The sequence below is a fragment of the Taudactylus pleione genome, unplaced genomic scaffold (assembly GCF_031769625.1).
Source record: "Taudactylus pleione unplaced genomic scaffold, aTauple2 ptg000503l, whole genome shotgun sequence".
NCBI lineage: Eukaryota > Metazoa > Chordata > Amphibia > Anura > Myobatrachidae > Taudactylus > Taudactylus pleione.
Genome location: NW_028284905.1, coordinates 861285 through 877745, shown reverse-complemented (window position 1 = coordinate 877745; position 16461 = coordinate 861285). Strand labels below are relative to the sequence as shown.

The 16461-nt window shown below is 50.1% G+C and overlaps 1 protein-coding gene across 2 annotated transcripts in view; it reads right to left on the bottom strand.

Moving 5' to 3' along the window:
• PIKFYVE (phosphoinositide kinase, FYVE-type zinc finger containing) overlaps positions 1 to 16461 on the bottom strand; it is a 216656-nt gene that overhangs the window by 153220 nt on the left and 46975 nt on the right. For both annotated transcript variants that reach the window (XM_088450027.1, XM_088450026.1), the window contains exons 9-12: positions 14908 to 15065; positions 12918 to 13029; positions 12300 to 12447; positions 11022 to 11189 (exon numbers count right to left, since the gene is read on the bottom strand). In XM_088450027.1, coding sequence (XP_088306153.1) covers positions 11022 to 11189; positions 12300 to 12447; positions 12918 to 13029; positions 14908 to 15065 — 586 coding nt within the window. The remainder of the gene's footprint in view (positions 1 to 11021; positions 11190 to 12299; positions 12448 to 12917; positions 13030 to 14907; positions 15066 to 16461) is intronic.

Sequence of the window (16461 nt, the reverse complement as noted above, 5' to 3'; positions counted from 1 at the left end):
GTCAGAGCTAGTAATACCTACAAGTGAGAGCTAGTATTACCTACAAGCCAGAGCTAGTAATACCTACAAGCCAGAGCTAGTAATACCTACAAGTGAGAGCTAGTAATACCTACAAGTGAGAGCTAGTAATACCTACAAGTGAGAGCCAGTAACACCTACAAATCAGAGCTAGTATTACCTACAAGTGAGAGCTAGTAATACCTACAAGTGAGAGCTAGTATTACCAACAAGACAGAGCTAGTAATACCTACAAGTCAGAGCTAGTAATACCTACAAGCCAGAGCTAGTAATACCTACAAGCCAGAGCTAGTAATACCTACAAGTCAGAGCTAGTAATACCTACAAGTGAGAGCCAGTAACACCTACAAATCAGAGCTAGTAATACCTACAAGTCAGAGCTAGTAATACCTAATAGTCAGAGCTAGTAATACCTAATAGTCAGAGCTAGTAATACCTAATAGTCAGAGCTAGTAATACCTAATAGTCAGAGCTAGTAATACCTACAAGACAGAGCTAGTAATACCTACAAGTCAAAGCTAGTAATACCTACAAGTGAGAGCTAGTAATACCTACAAGTCAGAGCTAGTAATACCTAATAGTCAGAGCTAGTAATACATACAAGTCAGAGCTAGTAATACATACAAGTCGGAGCTAGTATTACCTGCAAGTCAGAGCTAGTAATATATATTGTGAAGTAGGAACCTAGGGGGTCATTCAGACCAACTCGCAAGCGGCAGTACGCTCGCAAGTGGGTCGATGTTCCCCACTGCGCATGCGCACGACGGAGGGAGCTCCGTAGTGCGCATGCGCGAGACCCGGCGAGCGACGGGGAATCCGTCGCTCGGGGTCTCGCACCAAAGGGGGCGTGCTGTCGATGGTGACTGACAGCACGCACCCTTTGGTGGGCGTGCCTGCCAGACGGAGGCATTCCCATGGGAACACCTACCGTCTGAAGCCGGCCCCACTGACATCACTAGTGATGTCAGTGGGAGTGATTTTGGCTCTGATAGAGCCAAAATCACTCCAGGGCTTGTGGCTGGGAAACCCTACCGCAGGGTTTCCTTCGCAAGTCCGATGGTCGCGATGGTCAAGACCATCGCGACCTTCTTTTTGGACGCTCGTATATGCTGTGGGTGGTGACCCACAGCTATACGAGCGTCCAGGAGGACACTCCATTTTAATGGAGGAGGGCCCTGATTCAGAGCGAGCGCTCTGGTCAGAGCGTCCGGCTCTGAATCAGGGCCCTAGAACTCAGGCAATTGGGTGACAGAAAGTTACTTAGCTCTACAGCGCCACACAGTGGACACATACTGAACATTAAAGGAGTAGCGTTATTTAAATGCAAACAAACTACAGGTTGAGGCTCCCATATCCAAATACTCCAAAATACGGAATATTCCAAAATATAGAATTTTTTTGGGCATCACTGAGATAATGAAACCTTTGATTTGATGGTTCAATGTACACAAACTTTGTCTAAGGCACAGATTATGAAAAATATTGTATAAAATTACGTTCAGGCTGTGTGTATAGGGTATCATCACTATATGATATGCAAATATTAAAAAATACGGAATATTACGTTATCCAAAATACCCCTGGGCCCAAGGATTTTGGATATCGGGGACTCAACCCCTGTAATTACAGTATGAAAATCGCCCACATCTGTACTTTCATCATTGATTTCATATTACGATACTTCCTCAATGCTGCAGTTAAAGAGCAGCAATATGAATGGACGCCGCGGCCCGCGGGGTTCGGAGAATGACGCGCAAGTGCTGAGCCTACTGTGAGCGTGCAGCCGAGTACAAGGCATCAGACCTGGGCAAGACCGGACTCATGTAACCGAAGATGGCAACTTCTAACACGTGGCTGGAAGCAGCAGACCCCGGAGCTCTTGTACAGATCACTTTCACAGCAGAACTGTCCTGACAGGTCCTTATTACTAGAGATATTCAAGTAAATGCTAATATTACTACCAGAAAGGAGGCTAAACGTGTAGCCATCATATATCATCAAACACTAATATCACAGACTACGTAAAAGCCTAACTAGAATATAGAGCTATAAATAAGACATGCATTCACCATTCTTCAGATGATAAACTTAAAAAGTTGTGTCTTTGCCCCTCTAATAGCTTGAACGGTAATCTTATTGCTGGTGTGGGCAGTTCAGTGGGTGTAAGGGTGGGTACACACTAAAATGACGGGCAATCGGCACGATGGTCGGATAAAATTCCCCTTCAACCCAGACCAGGCGAGATAGCCCACGCACGCTGTGCAATCCTATGAACGACGGAACCATATCTTGTTCTGTCCATCATTGAACTGCACCACCTCGTACAAGATAGCTCCTGACCTGCCACGCAGCAGGGGAAATCAGAAGATGATGTCGTATACGGACCGCGGGAGCGTGCAATCGGGGGTATACACTGTGCGTTCCGCGCGATATGTCGTTTCAATTTGCCTGGAAATTACGTATCGCGCTGTGCCTTCGATCCTGCCACACGAATATCATATCAAAAGAGCACTAAGGGTCTGATCCTCAGTCACACGCACTGCCAATATTTTTCTATTGCGCATATGTCTAAGCCGCACCGCGTACGTCTCCCGATTGTTAACGCACTGATTCGCAGTATTGATTCAGAAGTATGGTGTCTGAAATGTATTAGAAAACAAGAGATATGGTAAGAACTTACCTTTGTTATCTCTGTTTCTACGAAGTCCATAGGGTCCACAGGGTGACCTTGGGGGTATAGCTGGATCCTGGATCCTCGGGCACCACGGAGTTAAAGCTTTTAGCTGCTCCCAGGATGCACTTGGGTCCAACCTCCCCTATACCCCGCCCCTGAGCCACAGGCACCTCAGTTGGTAAGCAGCCCAGGCCGGAGGAGGAGACGAAACAGAGAGAAGGAAGACTGGAACACACAAGAACCATACTCACAGAAATGGGAGACGGAAAACCGGTGACCAGTCACAGAGACCATATGAAGCCAGGTGCGTCAGGGCGGGTGCCCTGTGGACCCTATGGACTTCGTAGAAACAGAGATAACAAAGGTAAGTTCTTACCATATCTCCTGTTTTCTACTTCAGGGTCCATAGGGGTCCACAGGGTGACCTTGGGGATGTCCCAAAGCAGTCCAACTAAGGGCGGGGACGCTCCTGTGCTGATAGGAGAACCCGGCGCCCAAAGGATGCATCCTGAGAGGCAAAGGTGTCAAACGCATAGAACCTCAAAAAGGTCTGAATGGAAGACCAGGTGGCCGCCTTACAGAGCTGAACAGCAGAGGCGCCACGGCTAGCAGCCCAAGAAGGGCCCACGGACCGAGTGGAATGAGCCTTAACAGAGGCTGGAACAGGTAAACCCTCCTGCATATAAGCCTCAATAATAACAGAACGAAGCCAACGGGCTAGAGTCTGTTTGTTGGCAGGCCAACCCCTCTTGTGAAAACCAAAGAGGATAAACAAAGAATCCGACTTCCTCACAGAACTAGTCCGGTCCACATAAACCTGGAGTGCCCTTACAACGTCTAAGGAAGTCTCCCCAGCCGAAAGATCAGGTGACTGAAAGGCTGGTACAACAATTTCCTGATTAATGTGGAACCTGGAAACCACCTTAGGCAGGAAATTAGGACGAGTGCGAAGCACCGCTCTGTCCTGATGAAAAATCAGAAAAGGGGGACGACAAGAAAGCGCCCCCAAATCTGAAACCCTCCTGGCAGAAGCAATTGCCAAGAGGAAAACAGTTTTAAAAGTTAGCCACTTGAGCTCCACTGACTCCAAGGGCTCAAAAGGAGGACCTTGTAAGGCCCTAAGAACCACCGCCAAATCCCACGGGGCCACAGGTGGCACAAAGGGAGGCTGGATTCTCAAAAAACCCTGGAAAAAGGTGTGTACGTCCGGCATAGCAGCGATCCTGCGCTGGAACCACACCGACAGACCAGACACGTGTACCTTCAGTGAAGAAAGACGTAATCCTAAGTCCAAACCGGACTGAAGGAAAGCCAGAATACGCGAAACTCGGAACACCTAGGGATCATAGTTTCTGGCCTCGCACCACTGAAAGCAAGTGTGCCACACTCTGTGATAGATCCTCGCGGAAGCAGGCTTGCGCGCCCTCAGCATGGTGGTAATAACGGAGCTAGAAAAGCCCCGAGACCTCAGGACGGCTGTCTCAAGAGCCACGCCGTCAAAGATAGTCGACCCAGATCCGGGTGAAGACAGGGCCCCTGAGACAACAGATCCCGCCGTTGAGGTAGGAGGTACGGAGCGTCGATGGACAGGCTCCGCAGATCGGAGTACCACGGCCTTCTGGGCCACGCTGGGGCCACCAGGATCAGTGTGCCTCCGTCCTGTTTGAACTTGCGCAGGACCCGAGGCAGCAGAGATATCGGAGGGAACAAGTAAGCCAGTTGAAACAGCCATTTCACCGACAGTGCGTCTATCAGACTTGCGCCTGCGTCCCTTGTCCTTGACCCGTACACAGGCAGCTTGTGATTGTAACAGGACGCCATCAGGTCCAGCTCTGGCAGCCCCCACTTGTCCACGAGTAGTTGGAATACCTCTGGATGAAGCGACCATTCCCCGGGATGCACATCGTAACGGCTGAGGAAGTCTGCCTCCCAATTGAGGACTCCTGGGATGAAAACTGCCGAGAGAGCTGGAAGATAGCGCTCCGCCCAAGCCAGGACGCGGGACACCTCCGACATCGCAGCTCGACTGCGAGTCCCTCCCTGGTGATTGATGTACGCCACCGTGGTGGCGTTGTCTGACTGCACCTGAACGGCCCTTCCGTGAAGAGCGGTGCCGGACGACTGCAGGGCTCTGTATACTGCCCGCAGTTCCAGGATGTTGATGGGAAGAATCGCTTCCTCCGCCGACCAACGACCCTGAAGTGACAAGGAGCCTGTCACCGCCCCCCAACCCCGGAGACTGGCATCTGTCGTGAGCAGAACCCATTCCGGGATCCAAAAGGGGAGCCCCTCCAGGAGATGCGCTGTCTGCAGCCACCAGGCTAGGGACAGACGCACCTCCGAGGACAACACCAGCATCTGAGAGCGGATCCTGTGTGGCAATCCGTTCCATTCTGAAAGAATCAGCCCCTGCAGGGGCCTGGAATGGAACTGGGCAAACTCCACCATGTCGAATGCCGACACCATGGACCCCAAAACTCTCATCGCTGAGTGCACCGACACTCTGCCACTGCTCAGACAACTGTGAATCCGCAGCTGTAAGGAGGAGACCTTCTCTGGAGTCAGAAAAATCCGTTGCTGACGAGAGTCCAGCAGGGCCCCCAAATGAACCATCCGTTGTGATGGGATGAGGGAGGATTTCTTCCAGTTGATCAACCAGCCGTGCGCCTGTAGACAAGCGACCGTCAGGTGGAGATGCTGGATCAGTACCTCCGGGGAGCTTGCCAGCAAGAGGAGGTCGTCTAGATACGGTAGCAACCGTATCCCCTGGCTCCGAAGGTGAGCCGCCATGACCGCCATCACCTTGGTAAATACCCTTGGTGCCGTGGAGAGACCAAAGGGTAGAGCCCTGAATTGGTAGTGGTTGTGGAGAATAGCAAACCGCAGAAACCGTTGGTGCGATGTTGCTATAGGCACATGGAGGTAGGCGTCCTGGATATCCAGGGAGACCATATAATCCCCCGGTTCCATCGCCAGTATGATGGAACGCAAAGTTTCCATCCTGAATTTGGGAACCCTGAGAAACCTGTTCAGGGACTTCAAATTGAGGATGGGGCGATGAGAGCCATTGGGTTTCTGCACCAGAAACAGCGTAGAGTAATACCCCATCCCACGTTGAGACTGTGGTACGGGTATAATGACCCCCGCCGTCAGCAAGGCCTCTATGGCTTGCTGAACCTGCAAGGCCTTGGTTTTGTCCTGAGAAGGACTTGTGCAAAAAAACTGGCAAGGCGGCCTTTGCCGAAAAGACAGGGCGTACCCCTGGGAGACCACTTCTCGCACCCAGGCATCCGTGGTGGTATTGTGCCAGCACTGGGCGAATTGAAGAAGTCGGCCTCCCACTCTGGGGTCCCCCAGAGGGAGGCCCGTCCCATCACGCAGAAGGCTTATCTTCTGGCTTGGAAGAAGGGGCGCCTAGCACTCCAGGCTTGCTTCTTTGGCTTTGAGGCGGTCTTGGGTGCGGACTGCCTCGGGAAGGACTGACCCTTTGCCTTGCCCTGAACCCGAAAGGAACGAAACGCAGAGCTCCGGACCTTAGCAGGTGTAGTAGCTGAAGGGAGGAAGGCTGACTTGGATTTTGCCAGGGTATCTACTATTTTGTCCAGGTCCGGACCAAATAGTAATTCCCCATTAAAAGGTAAGGCCTCCAAGCCTTTCTTTGAATCCGCGTCTGCTCTCCAAGACCGCAACCACAAGGATCTACGAGCAGACACTGCTGCCGCCGAAACCCTAGAGGTCAACAGGCTAGCATCCAAAGATGCTTCTCCAATGTAGGAGGCGGCATCTCTCATCTGTCCTAACAACGCCCTCTGGACGTCCGGAGATTCATCCGTAAACGTGTCCTCCAAGGCGTTGGCCCACCCCTCAATGGCCTTGGCCACCCAGGAGATGGCCATGGACGGCCGGGCTACAGCCCCTGAGAGAGAATAAATAGACTTTAGACAAGTCTCCACCTTCCTGTCCGTAGGATCCTTCAGCGAGGATATAGACGGCAATGGCAAAGTAGCACTCCTGATGAGGCGTGTTACATGGGAATCGACTGCAGGCGGAGTTTCCCATTTCTTACAATGCGCTTCCGGGAATGGATAATTGGACGCCAAGCGTTTCTGTGGCAGGAAACGCTTACTGGGCGTCTGCCAGGCCACCGCCATGTGAACAGTCAACTGATCAGACAAGGGGAACGCTGTAGAAGTAACCTTAGCTTTTTTAAAACTAGGATACCTTGACTTGGGAGCGGGTGCCTCATCCTCAATCAGAAGAATAGCCCGCACCGCCTTAACCAGAGCCCGCACATTGATGGAAGACTTAGTGTCTACCTCCTGGACTGAGGCATCTGAGGCTGAGTCATCCTGTACCTCACCATCATCCGAGAACCCCTCAGAATCCGAAAGATGCGCAGCCTGTGCCATGACTGAGCGTTTAGACGCCCTGGAGGGCACGTCACTGCGCAACATCGACTGAAAAGCCGAAGATGCTGCCGCCAAATCTTGGACAGTGTGGGAAAGCGCATCCACCCAGGGTGGAGGAGCTGTCACAGGAGCCTGAAACGGCACCACAGCCGGCTGTGCCACAGGGGTTGACTGAATATACATTGGCAACCCCGCATAGGGACCAACAGGCTGAGACCCCGGGGGAGTCTGCAATAATTGTGGGACACCCGGGGAAAGGGGGATGGCAGGCTGGGGCAACGCCCTAGTAGGGGCGGCAGTCGGGACCGACAGACGGTCCGCGATGGACACCAGCACCTGGGAAAACATCGCCCATGGTGGCTCCTGCGAAATGGGAGGTTTAGACGTACCAGGGACCGCCTGGCACCATCCGCACAGGCCGTCCTGTGACAAATCCTCCCTATCCACTCCTGCAGAACAGCGCCTGCAGGAGAACAATGCTGGAGCCCCGGAGTGCTCAATCTCCTCCTCAGACATGACTTAGGAAGAAAACGTGCGCACTCACCAGTGTGCTGAACAACAGCCCACAATATGGCACCGTGTAGCACACAACTGTATGTGACGGACCTCACAAATACGTGATCTATATAGGTGAGGTCAGTAGAAACACCCTTCCCCCGCACACCTGTAGGGCTTGTAGGAGAAGGAAAGGGATAGGTACAGGCTGACAGTAAGTAGAAAAAAGACACAGACAGGCAGCACTAGCAAAAGTCACATACCATGCAGGAAGATACTCACTGCACCTTTCCACTACAATCAACCTCCCAGATTCAGTGTCTGGGAGGGCTATAGTGCTGTGTACACTGTCCTTGTCGGGGGAGAGGTACACAGGGGGACCGGTCCGCGTGCTCCCTGAGAGAATCCACACTGCCACAGAGAAAATGGCCGCTGGAGACCTCAGAGGAGGAGTGGCCGAGTATCTGCAGCTCAGCGACGCCAGACGCCGAGCTGAAAGGCGCGCTGAGCTGAAGGGAGGAGCCGCTAGACAGGGAAGGCTTCCTCCCCTGGCTAGCATATTAACCCCCAAGGTTGCGGCATCCCGCTTGCCGCTTAATTACCCTGGTGGTCTAGTGGTCTGGCGGGGTATGCCTCCGATGGAGGGGGGGCCCGCCGCCACCGCTAGCGCCCCCGGTCTGTCCCCTAGAACCGGGGGCATGGGACTGCATTTGAAAGGAACCCGCGCACCGCCGCTAATCAGCGGTGCGCGGCTTACCTGATCTCCCCGGCGTCTTCCGGCAGCAGTCCCGGGGGAAGCCAGAGTCCGGCTAGTACAGACTCTGGCTTACCCCGCCGCGATCCCCAGTTCAGTGCTGGCGTCGCGGCGCCAGCAGGGAGAAGGAGCGGCAGCGTGGGCGTCTGTACAGACAGCCCAGCGCTGCCGCTCTGGAGAAAAAAACTATAGTCAAAAAAATAAATAAATTTAACTAAGTTAAAAAAAAAAGCTTTAGGAGGCTGCAGCCCCCCGCCCGCAGGGTGACCCGACTCCGGCCGGGCACCATCTTAAACTGAGGTGCCTGTGGCTCGGGGGCGGGGTATAGGGGAGGTTGGACCCAAGTGCATCCTGGGAGCAGCTAAAAGCTTTAACTCCGTGGTGCCCGAGGATCCAGGATCCAGCTATACCCCCAAGGTCACCCTGTGGACCCCTATGGACCCTGAAGTAGAAATGTATTGGATGGTGACAGGGGGGTGGTGGCCAATCGCGTCTTATTGGCGCGTCGCTGAAAGTGGATGTGTACACAGACGATTCATCGCTCACACTGGAGGCCGTATTCAGATGGGGATTCTGCAACTAGCCTAGGGCTGGTGCAAGTTTAAATGGTGCGACCGATGATTTAACTAGAGACGCACCAAGCGGTACTTCAGCGTCAAAAATGCTAAAAGTGGGCGTCTAAGTTCTAGCACATCCCGGCGCACAGATGTACGCCAGGGAAGGGCCATGTAGCAGTATTCGTATAAAGTCGCAGATTTAAATTCGGTATGAGATGCGTCTGACAGAATCAGCCCCAAAAAGTACATGTCCGGGGAGTAGTCCTACTTACTCTAGCCTGCGCCTATGTTTCCCAGGTACCGTGAACCTGCGCCGTATTGTACGTGGTATTTCCCCACTCATAACAGCAAACAGCTGCCCAGACAATGGCTAAGGTCAGGTCACACATGTAAATCGTTGAACTACGTCTGTTTAGATATCCATTTAATGTGTAGCTGTGTTAGGACAACAGGTGCAGTTTAATCAATACCGTATTAAGGAATATCAAGAGATCTTCAAAGACAAAAGTGATGAAGAGATTATAAAGAGTTGTAAAGTAGCAGCTAAAATTAAATCCATTTCCAAAGCTAAAAAAACCCATCACCCAACATCATCAAATGATAATTACTGCAAGCTCATATTAGGGGTTTCAATAAGGAATTACTTGGTGCATGCACAAAAAAACAAACAAATACATTCATTATTTCATGCAAAAGAAAAGCCCCTTAAATTAAAGCAATAGACTAAAAAGGGGCCATGCAAAAGATTTTATATCGGTTATGCCAAACTGGAAATTCTGTGTGTCCATTCCATACTCTGAATTCAAAATCTAGTTTAAGATCAATCACTGACCACATGGAGGTCCTGTGATTAACCCTCTACCAGCCATTGCAGTTCTCCAATTTGTGGTTGTGCCATCCAAGGAATATTCCAAGCAAATCCCTCAGACTCATATTGGCTGTTCCAGATACACTCATGTGCCAGAAGAACGTAGACATCTATCTAGTATCTGTTTTGTTTGCATGCTTGTATATGCATTCATATGGACACTGATGCATGGGTTTCAACTGCTATGCTCTTTATTCAGCCATTTGCAAACTATAGACATACTGTACACAAGACTACACCCACTTCCCAGCATTCCCCATGGTCCTAGGGACCGTCACTGAAGATTCAGGCTTTCACATACAAGTTAGGGAGTGTCTACAAACATTAGGCATATCTAATGCAATAAAATCACAGTATCGTGTAGGTTCTCCTAATGAGGTTACAGCAGCAAAACGACTATGTAGTCCTGTGCAGATAGTAAACTACCATGCCTCCTCAATAACAGTCCACAATTCCCTAATACTCTCCGGTGGTGGAACCCTGCCATAGGCGGAATGTTGGACTACATCCCACATTCCAATCATCTTGTGTCTGTGGTGGCGTTCCTGAGCCCAGGCCATACTCAGAGCCTTCATTGAGACTCCTGCTCCCCATAGAAGACAGGGAATGTTGCACTGTTTGAACGCTGCTGGTACTTGTGGCCCCAGCATTAACTTTTGCTGTTATCTGCGTCAATGTCACACGTCAGTCGAATGCTAAAATGCATGCCAGATGACGCTGTCCACGATCGTCCACCGTTTTTCGCCAGCCAGAGCGGTGTCGCAAGCTGGATGTCTTCCCTGATGCTGTGTAGTCGCGGTACACCCTTGAAATTGTTGCACATGAAAATCCAACTTTCTTGTTTATTATTTCAGAGATAGTGACACTCATGTACTATCCGGCCTCGTTCAAAGTCACTTAAATCAGGATACGCCGCCATCTTCACTGTGAATTACACGATAACGGATTGCAGAAATATCTGCCTAAATACAGTACATCACTTGCAGGAGAGACCATTGAATGCAGGGGTGTGGTGGCATGTGCTGGAAAGCGGCTGTCTCCGTTTTTCTGGCAAATGAGTGTAGTACCCTACAGAAGCACAGGCATAGACCCCGCATAACATCTCAGCTACGATTGGCTGATCTTGTCGGGTAAACCACCATTGCTCCCGGATGAAAAGCGTAGGGAGGGTTACCATAGAATCAAAAGAAAGACAAAGAAACCACCAGACACCATCGATGAACCCATAAATCCGGGACTTTAATACCTTTCTGGTCAGCAGGGTGAGGGGGCACATGGGGGTACTTGGAGTGCTTCTTGATGTGGAAGTTGACGTTGTCCATCTCAACATTGAGGCTGATGGAAGCGGCCGAGTCACTGTCCATAGCGGACTGGAAGCTGCTGACCGACGTACGTTTGCTAGGACTGGCGGAGTCTTTGTATAATGCAGGTAGGGGAGGAAGGAAGCAAAAGGGAAGAGGAGGGGGGAAAACAAAGGGTAATCAGGATGGAGGGGAAGAAACTACGTTTAGTACATGAAAGTCCCCAAGAGCAGTCCATAAATGCAACCAACAAGTCAGGTTATCATCTAGACGCTTCTATAAAAGCTGGTGATAGCAACAAAGATCAATGTACTAAGTGAACTATAAAGAAAAGCAGTATATCAACCATATTTGCCTTAGTACATACAGATTTCTCTCTGCTGCTTTCAGTGGCCACCCACTGGGGGGGATGCACCTGGAGGGATTGGGGCAGAACAGCCGCACACATACGTTAATTATTACCCTGTGCGCGCAGCTCATGCCCCTCCCCATCCGCCAAGATCTGAGCATTGATGCAGAGCTGGCTGCATTGTTCACAACAGACAATGGTTACTGGATACGTTTAGTTGAACCTGAGGACAGACCCTGGGGGACTCGGCAGACTCTACATATCAGGACATACAGTAACATCGGACTACTAAAGGATGAGAGGAGAACAGGTACAAACCCAATGCCAGGACACACGTAAGCCAGGACACACGGATCAATAGCAGATTTACACTCCCAAATTTGGACACAACCATACAACACATAAGTAATAAGTCTTTTAAATTTCAATCAATCAGGCTGTTAAAACAAATGTAAAATAAAACAATAAATTTTATGAAGACCTCCTCATAAAAGCCAGTTAGTTACATTATTAACATTCCACGGCCAAAAACGCCATCAGCGTGGTCTCATGCCGTCATGTAGCCACCAATTAGTATGAAGATATAGGACAATGAAGTCTGCATTAGGCTGGCTCTAGTGATGGAAGACCAGATTTATCCTGACAAACTTAGTGAAGTGCAGAGCACTGATGTAAGTCTGGGTGGCAAGACCCTGGGCGTTACCGCAGCACCCTGGAATAACGTATGGGGCCCAGTGCACAACGATCCGCGTCGGCAAGACACAACTAGACTAAGGCAGCCTCTTCTAGTCCCGAAAATACCCTGAATGAATAAAAATAAAAAATCTTCCATTTGCCGAGACCGATTTACAACATTATTAATCTAGAACCTTACTGGTTAGGTTATCTTCCCCTTCATCCGCAATCTGCTCTGTGTCGCTGTCATCAAATTTGATGTCCTTGAACCACGAAGGCTCGGAATGTCCCTCCACGGAGTTCACCGAATCGCTATCAGGGGACGGAGTCTCCGAGAACTCAGTGCTCTGGATAGGCAGAGAAAAAAAAATTTTAAAAATCAAAAATGTCATCAAGACCGGTAATAGGATATTCTGCCGTTACTAAGCATAACAAACGTATCAGCCTCCACTCTGAAGCGTCCATGCGCCAAAATATTTAAACAATCTAAGATTTACACCCAACTACATTTTAGACTTCATTAAACAAGTTGATATTCAGATGTAGGAGACACTTGTATGATCTTCTGCCCTAATAGACAGACACTACTCACAAGCATAATTCATTCAAAATAGATTACAGTACAATACGCAAGCAGGGATTCATTTGTCTTGTGCATTGACGGCCGCAAACTGGAGACGCAATAGCCGGCACTTCGCCAAAGTATAATGAAAATTTCGCCATAGACACTACGGTAACAGGAGCAGCCAAATTACACAGAGCTAAGACAAGAAACCTTTGAAAGAAAAGGACAGCGACAGACGGTAAGACGGCGTACCTGAAGAGGTCTGTACAAGGCGTATTCATCACGGAAGAGCTGATCGTGGTGGGTGACACAGTCCAGCCACCTACCGTCCACAAGCGCTTGTCCGATTGCTATAGCTTGGGCTCTGGAGAAGGAATCACGTTAATATACAAAGATCTAATACAGGATTACCAAACTAAAGGGCGCTGCGCCACTATAAAGCTGGGAATGGAATACAGAAGAAGCCTGTTACAGAGTAACATAAAGCCCAGCGCACTTGGAACCGCTTGGAAGAGCAAATATGAGCAGATTATGGGCCGTATTCAATTATTAGCGAAAAGTCAGTTTCTGCGATACTTTTTTGCCAGTTTCAACTTATCCCTGTATTCAATTTGTCCAACTTATCGCCGGTGCAAAAAAAAAAGTTTGCGCCTTGTAACCAGCGAAAAAGTTTCGCCAATAAATACCCGGCGGAAAAAAGTGCAGGATTGGGGTTTTGAGGTGCAAACTTGAGACAACCACCCTGCACCCTTTGGATACCCCCCCCCCCCCCCCCCGTGACGCTAACTGCGTAAAAAAACTCTGAAAACACCACAGGACACCCCAAAAAAGCACTTTGATAAAGTGGGCGAAAAAGTTCAGAGTGGGGGTACTAATTTGAAAACTAGTGAAATAGCCTTTGGGGGGGTCTGCAAGTATGGGGGAGGCGTTTTTTGGATTGCGGGTGTTTGCTGAAGGTGCGTTTTTGGCGTTTTAGAATGCTTGGCTTTAGCAACTTTAAAATATGCTTGCACCCATTTTCATGTACCCTAAATTTGCTGAAACCACTTAGTTTCCCCCCAAAAAGTGTCTAAATGCTATTTTTCATCACTGTCCCAAAGACGCTAAATAGCACCTATTGAGACCATTCAAAGACCCCAAATACCTTCAGCAGTGCTAATCGGGGGTACCATAGTGAACCCCCATGTCAGCGCATCTTTTGGGAGGTGTCAGGCTGATTGCCCCAATAATGACAGCACTTTTCGCCTGTTTGCGTTTCGCCGGGTCCCGTTTTCGCTGATTTGGAATTGAAAACGGGGATAAGCGGGGGCGCGAACGATACTTTTTCGCATCCAAAACCTCCGACGACGGTGAAAAGTCCGGCCTCGGACTCTTTGCTTCTAATTGAATACGGCCCTATATGTTAAACAAGACAAAATTATAATAATCACTGAATTTCCAATTAATATTCTGCTGTAATAGCAGGACTACAGGCAGAAAGCAGACCGCTCATATTAATTCACGTGTGGAAATTAAAAAAACAAAACAAAAACGAGATATTGTCAAATACAATATGCTGTGTAGGGCGCACAGGTCATCTATCTAAGGGCAATAAATGGCACATCCTGGGCCTGAGCTGTGTAAGTGTCTTTTCCTGCAGTCACATCTGTGACTCTATGCTGGTACTAGTATAAGCCCTTCCCTGGTGCGCCTGACTGCGCAGAGACTGCGTCACTCACCTCGTTGCATCTTTAGACACAACCATGGGACTCATCATCAAACACTTGGACCAGCCCCAACGATAGGTGGCGATTCTCCGTCATAGTACGGCCCCGCAGTGTACGCGATTAAGCGTCTGAGTTCGCAAACCACTTCCGCGGCACACCCCATAAGAATAGCCGTCTCCCAATCACTGCCCAGAACACCCGATAAATTCGGATACCGTGCGTCTCAATTGCGTACACACTGTGGGACACATTCGCAGTCAAGAAACATGGACAATTTGCGGGAATATCGGCACCGCGCCCGGCCCAGAATGAGGCACCATATGTGAAGTAACAATTCCTTTAGTCACCAAGACCCTGAGTTGATCACCTTGTATAATCCATATAAAACTTTCCTAATAACAAATAAAAGTAATGTGTACAAACCGCTAATAGGTTTTACATGAATACACCAAAGTAACAACAGCCTAGTGCACACATGCGGTACTGTAAATGGTAGTTATCATTGCTGTCTATAGTAGGGAAGCAGCATAGGTTACCTAGTTGTGATGTGTCCATTCCTAATCAACCAGTTAACCAGCTCCTTCCCCACAATGCAGTTGGGATAGGTCCGCAGCCAATAGCGATGGTCCTGAAACTCCATGCCGCTGTTGTGGTGACAGATTTTCTTCCACAGCTCCCTCAGCTGCACAGAATCCTTAATGAGTAAAATAAAGGCAGCTTTCTTACTGAAGGTATACTCAGCACCAGAGCCGTAACTAGACTTTTTGGTGCCCTGTGCCAGAGAGAGCATTGGTAACCCCCTCCCTTCATTTTTAAATAGGGACATAATATAGTGCACCTGAGAGAGGGCCATGGCCTCAAGGAGAAGGGCCAGGGAAGAGATAGGGGAGGCCAGGAGATGCTGGGGATAAGTAGGGACATAATATAGTGCACCTGAGATAGGGCCATGGCCTCATGGGGAAGGGCCAGGGAAGAGATAGGGGAGGCCAGGAGATGCTGGGGATAAATAGGGACATAATGTAGTGCACCTGAGAGAGGGCCATGGCCTCATGGGGAAGGGCCAGGGAAGAGATAGGGGAGGCCAGGAGATGCTGGGGATAAATAGGGACATAATGTAGTGCACCTGAGAGAGGGCCATGGCCTCATGGGGAAGGGCCAGGGAAGAGATAGGGGAGGCCAGGAGATGCTGGGGATAAATAGGGACATAATATAGTGCACCTGAGAGAGGGCCATGGCCTCATGGGGAAGGGCCAGGGAAGAGATAGGGGAGGCCAGGGGATGCTGGGGATAAATAGGGACATAATATAGTGCACCTGAGAGAGGGCCATGGCCTCATGGGGAAGGGCCAGGGAAGAGATAGGGGAGGCCAGGGGATGCTGGGGATAAATAGGGACATAATATAGTGCACCTGAGAGAGGGCCATGGCCTCATGGGGAAGGGCCAGGGAAGAGATAGGGGAGGCCAGGAGATGCTGGGGATAAATAGGGACATAATATACTGCACCTGAGAGAGGGCCATGGCCTCATGGGGAAGGGCCAGGGAAGAGATAGGGGAGGCCAGGAGATGCTGGGGATAAATAGGGACATAATGTAGTGCACCTGAGAGAGGGCCATGGCCTCATGGGGAAGGGCCAGGGAAGAGATAGGGGAGGCCAGGAGATGCTGGGGATAAATAGGGACATAATATAGTGCACCTGAGAGAGGGCCATGGCCTCATGGGGAAGGGCCAGGGAAGAGATAGGGGAGGCCAGGGGATGCTGGGGATAAATAGGGACATAATATAGTGCACCTGAGAGAGGGCCATGGCCTCATGGGGAAGGGCCAGGGAAGAGATAGGGGAGGCCAGGGGATGCTGGGGATAAATAGGGACATAATATAGTGCACCTGAGAGAGGGCCATGGCCTCATGGGGAAGGGCCAGGGAAGAGATAGGGGAGGCCAGGAGATGCTGGGGATAAATAGGGACATAATATACTGCACCTGAGAGAGGGCCATGGCCTCATGGGGAAGGGCCAGGGAAGAGATAGGGGAGGCCAGGAGATGCTGGGGATAAATAGGGACATAATATAGTGCACCTGAGAGAGGGCCATGG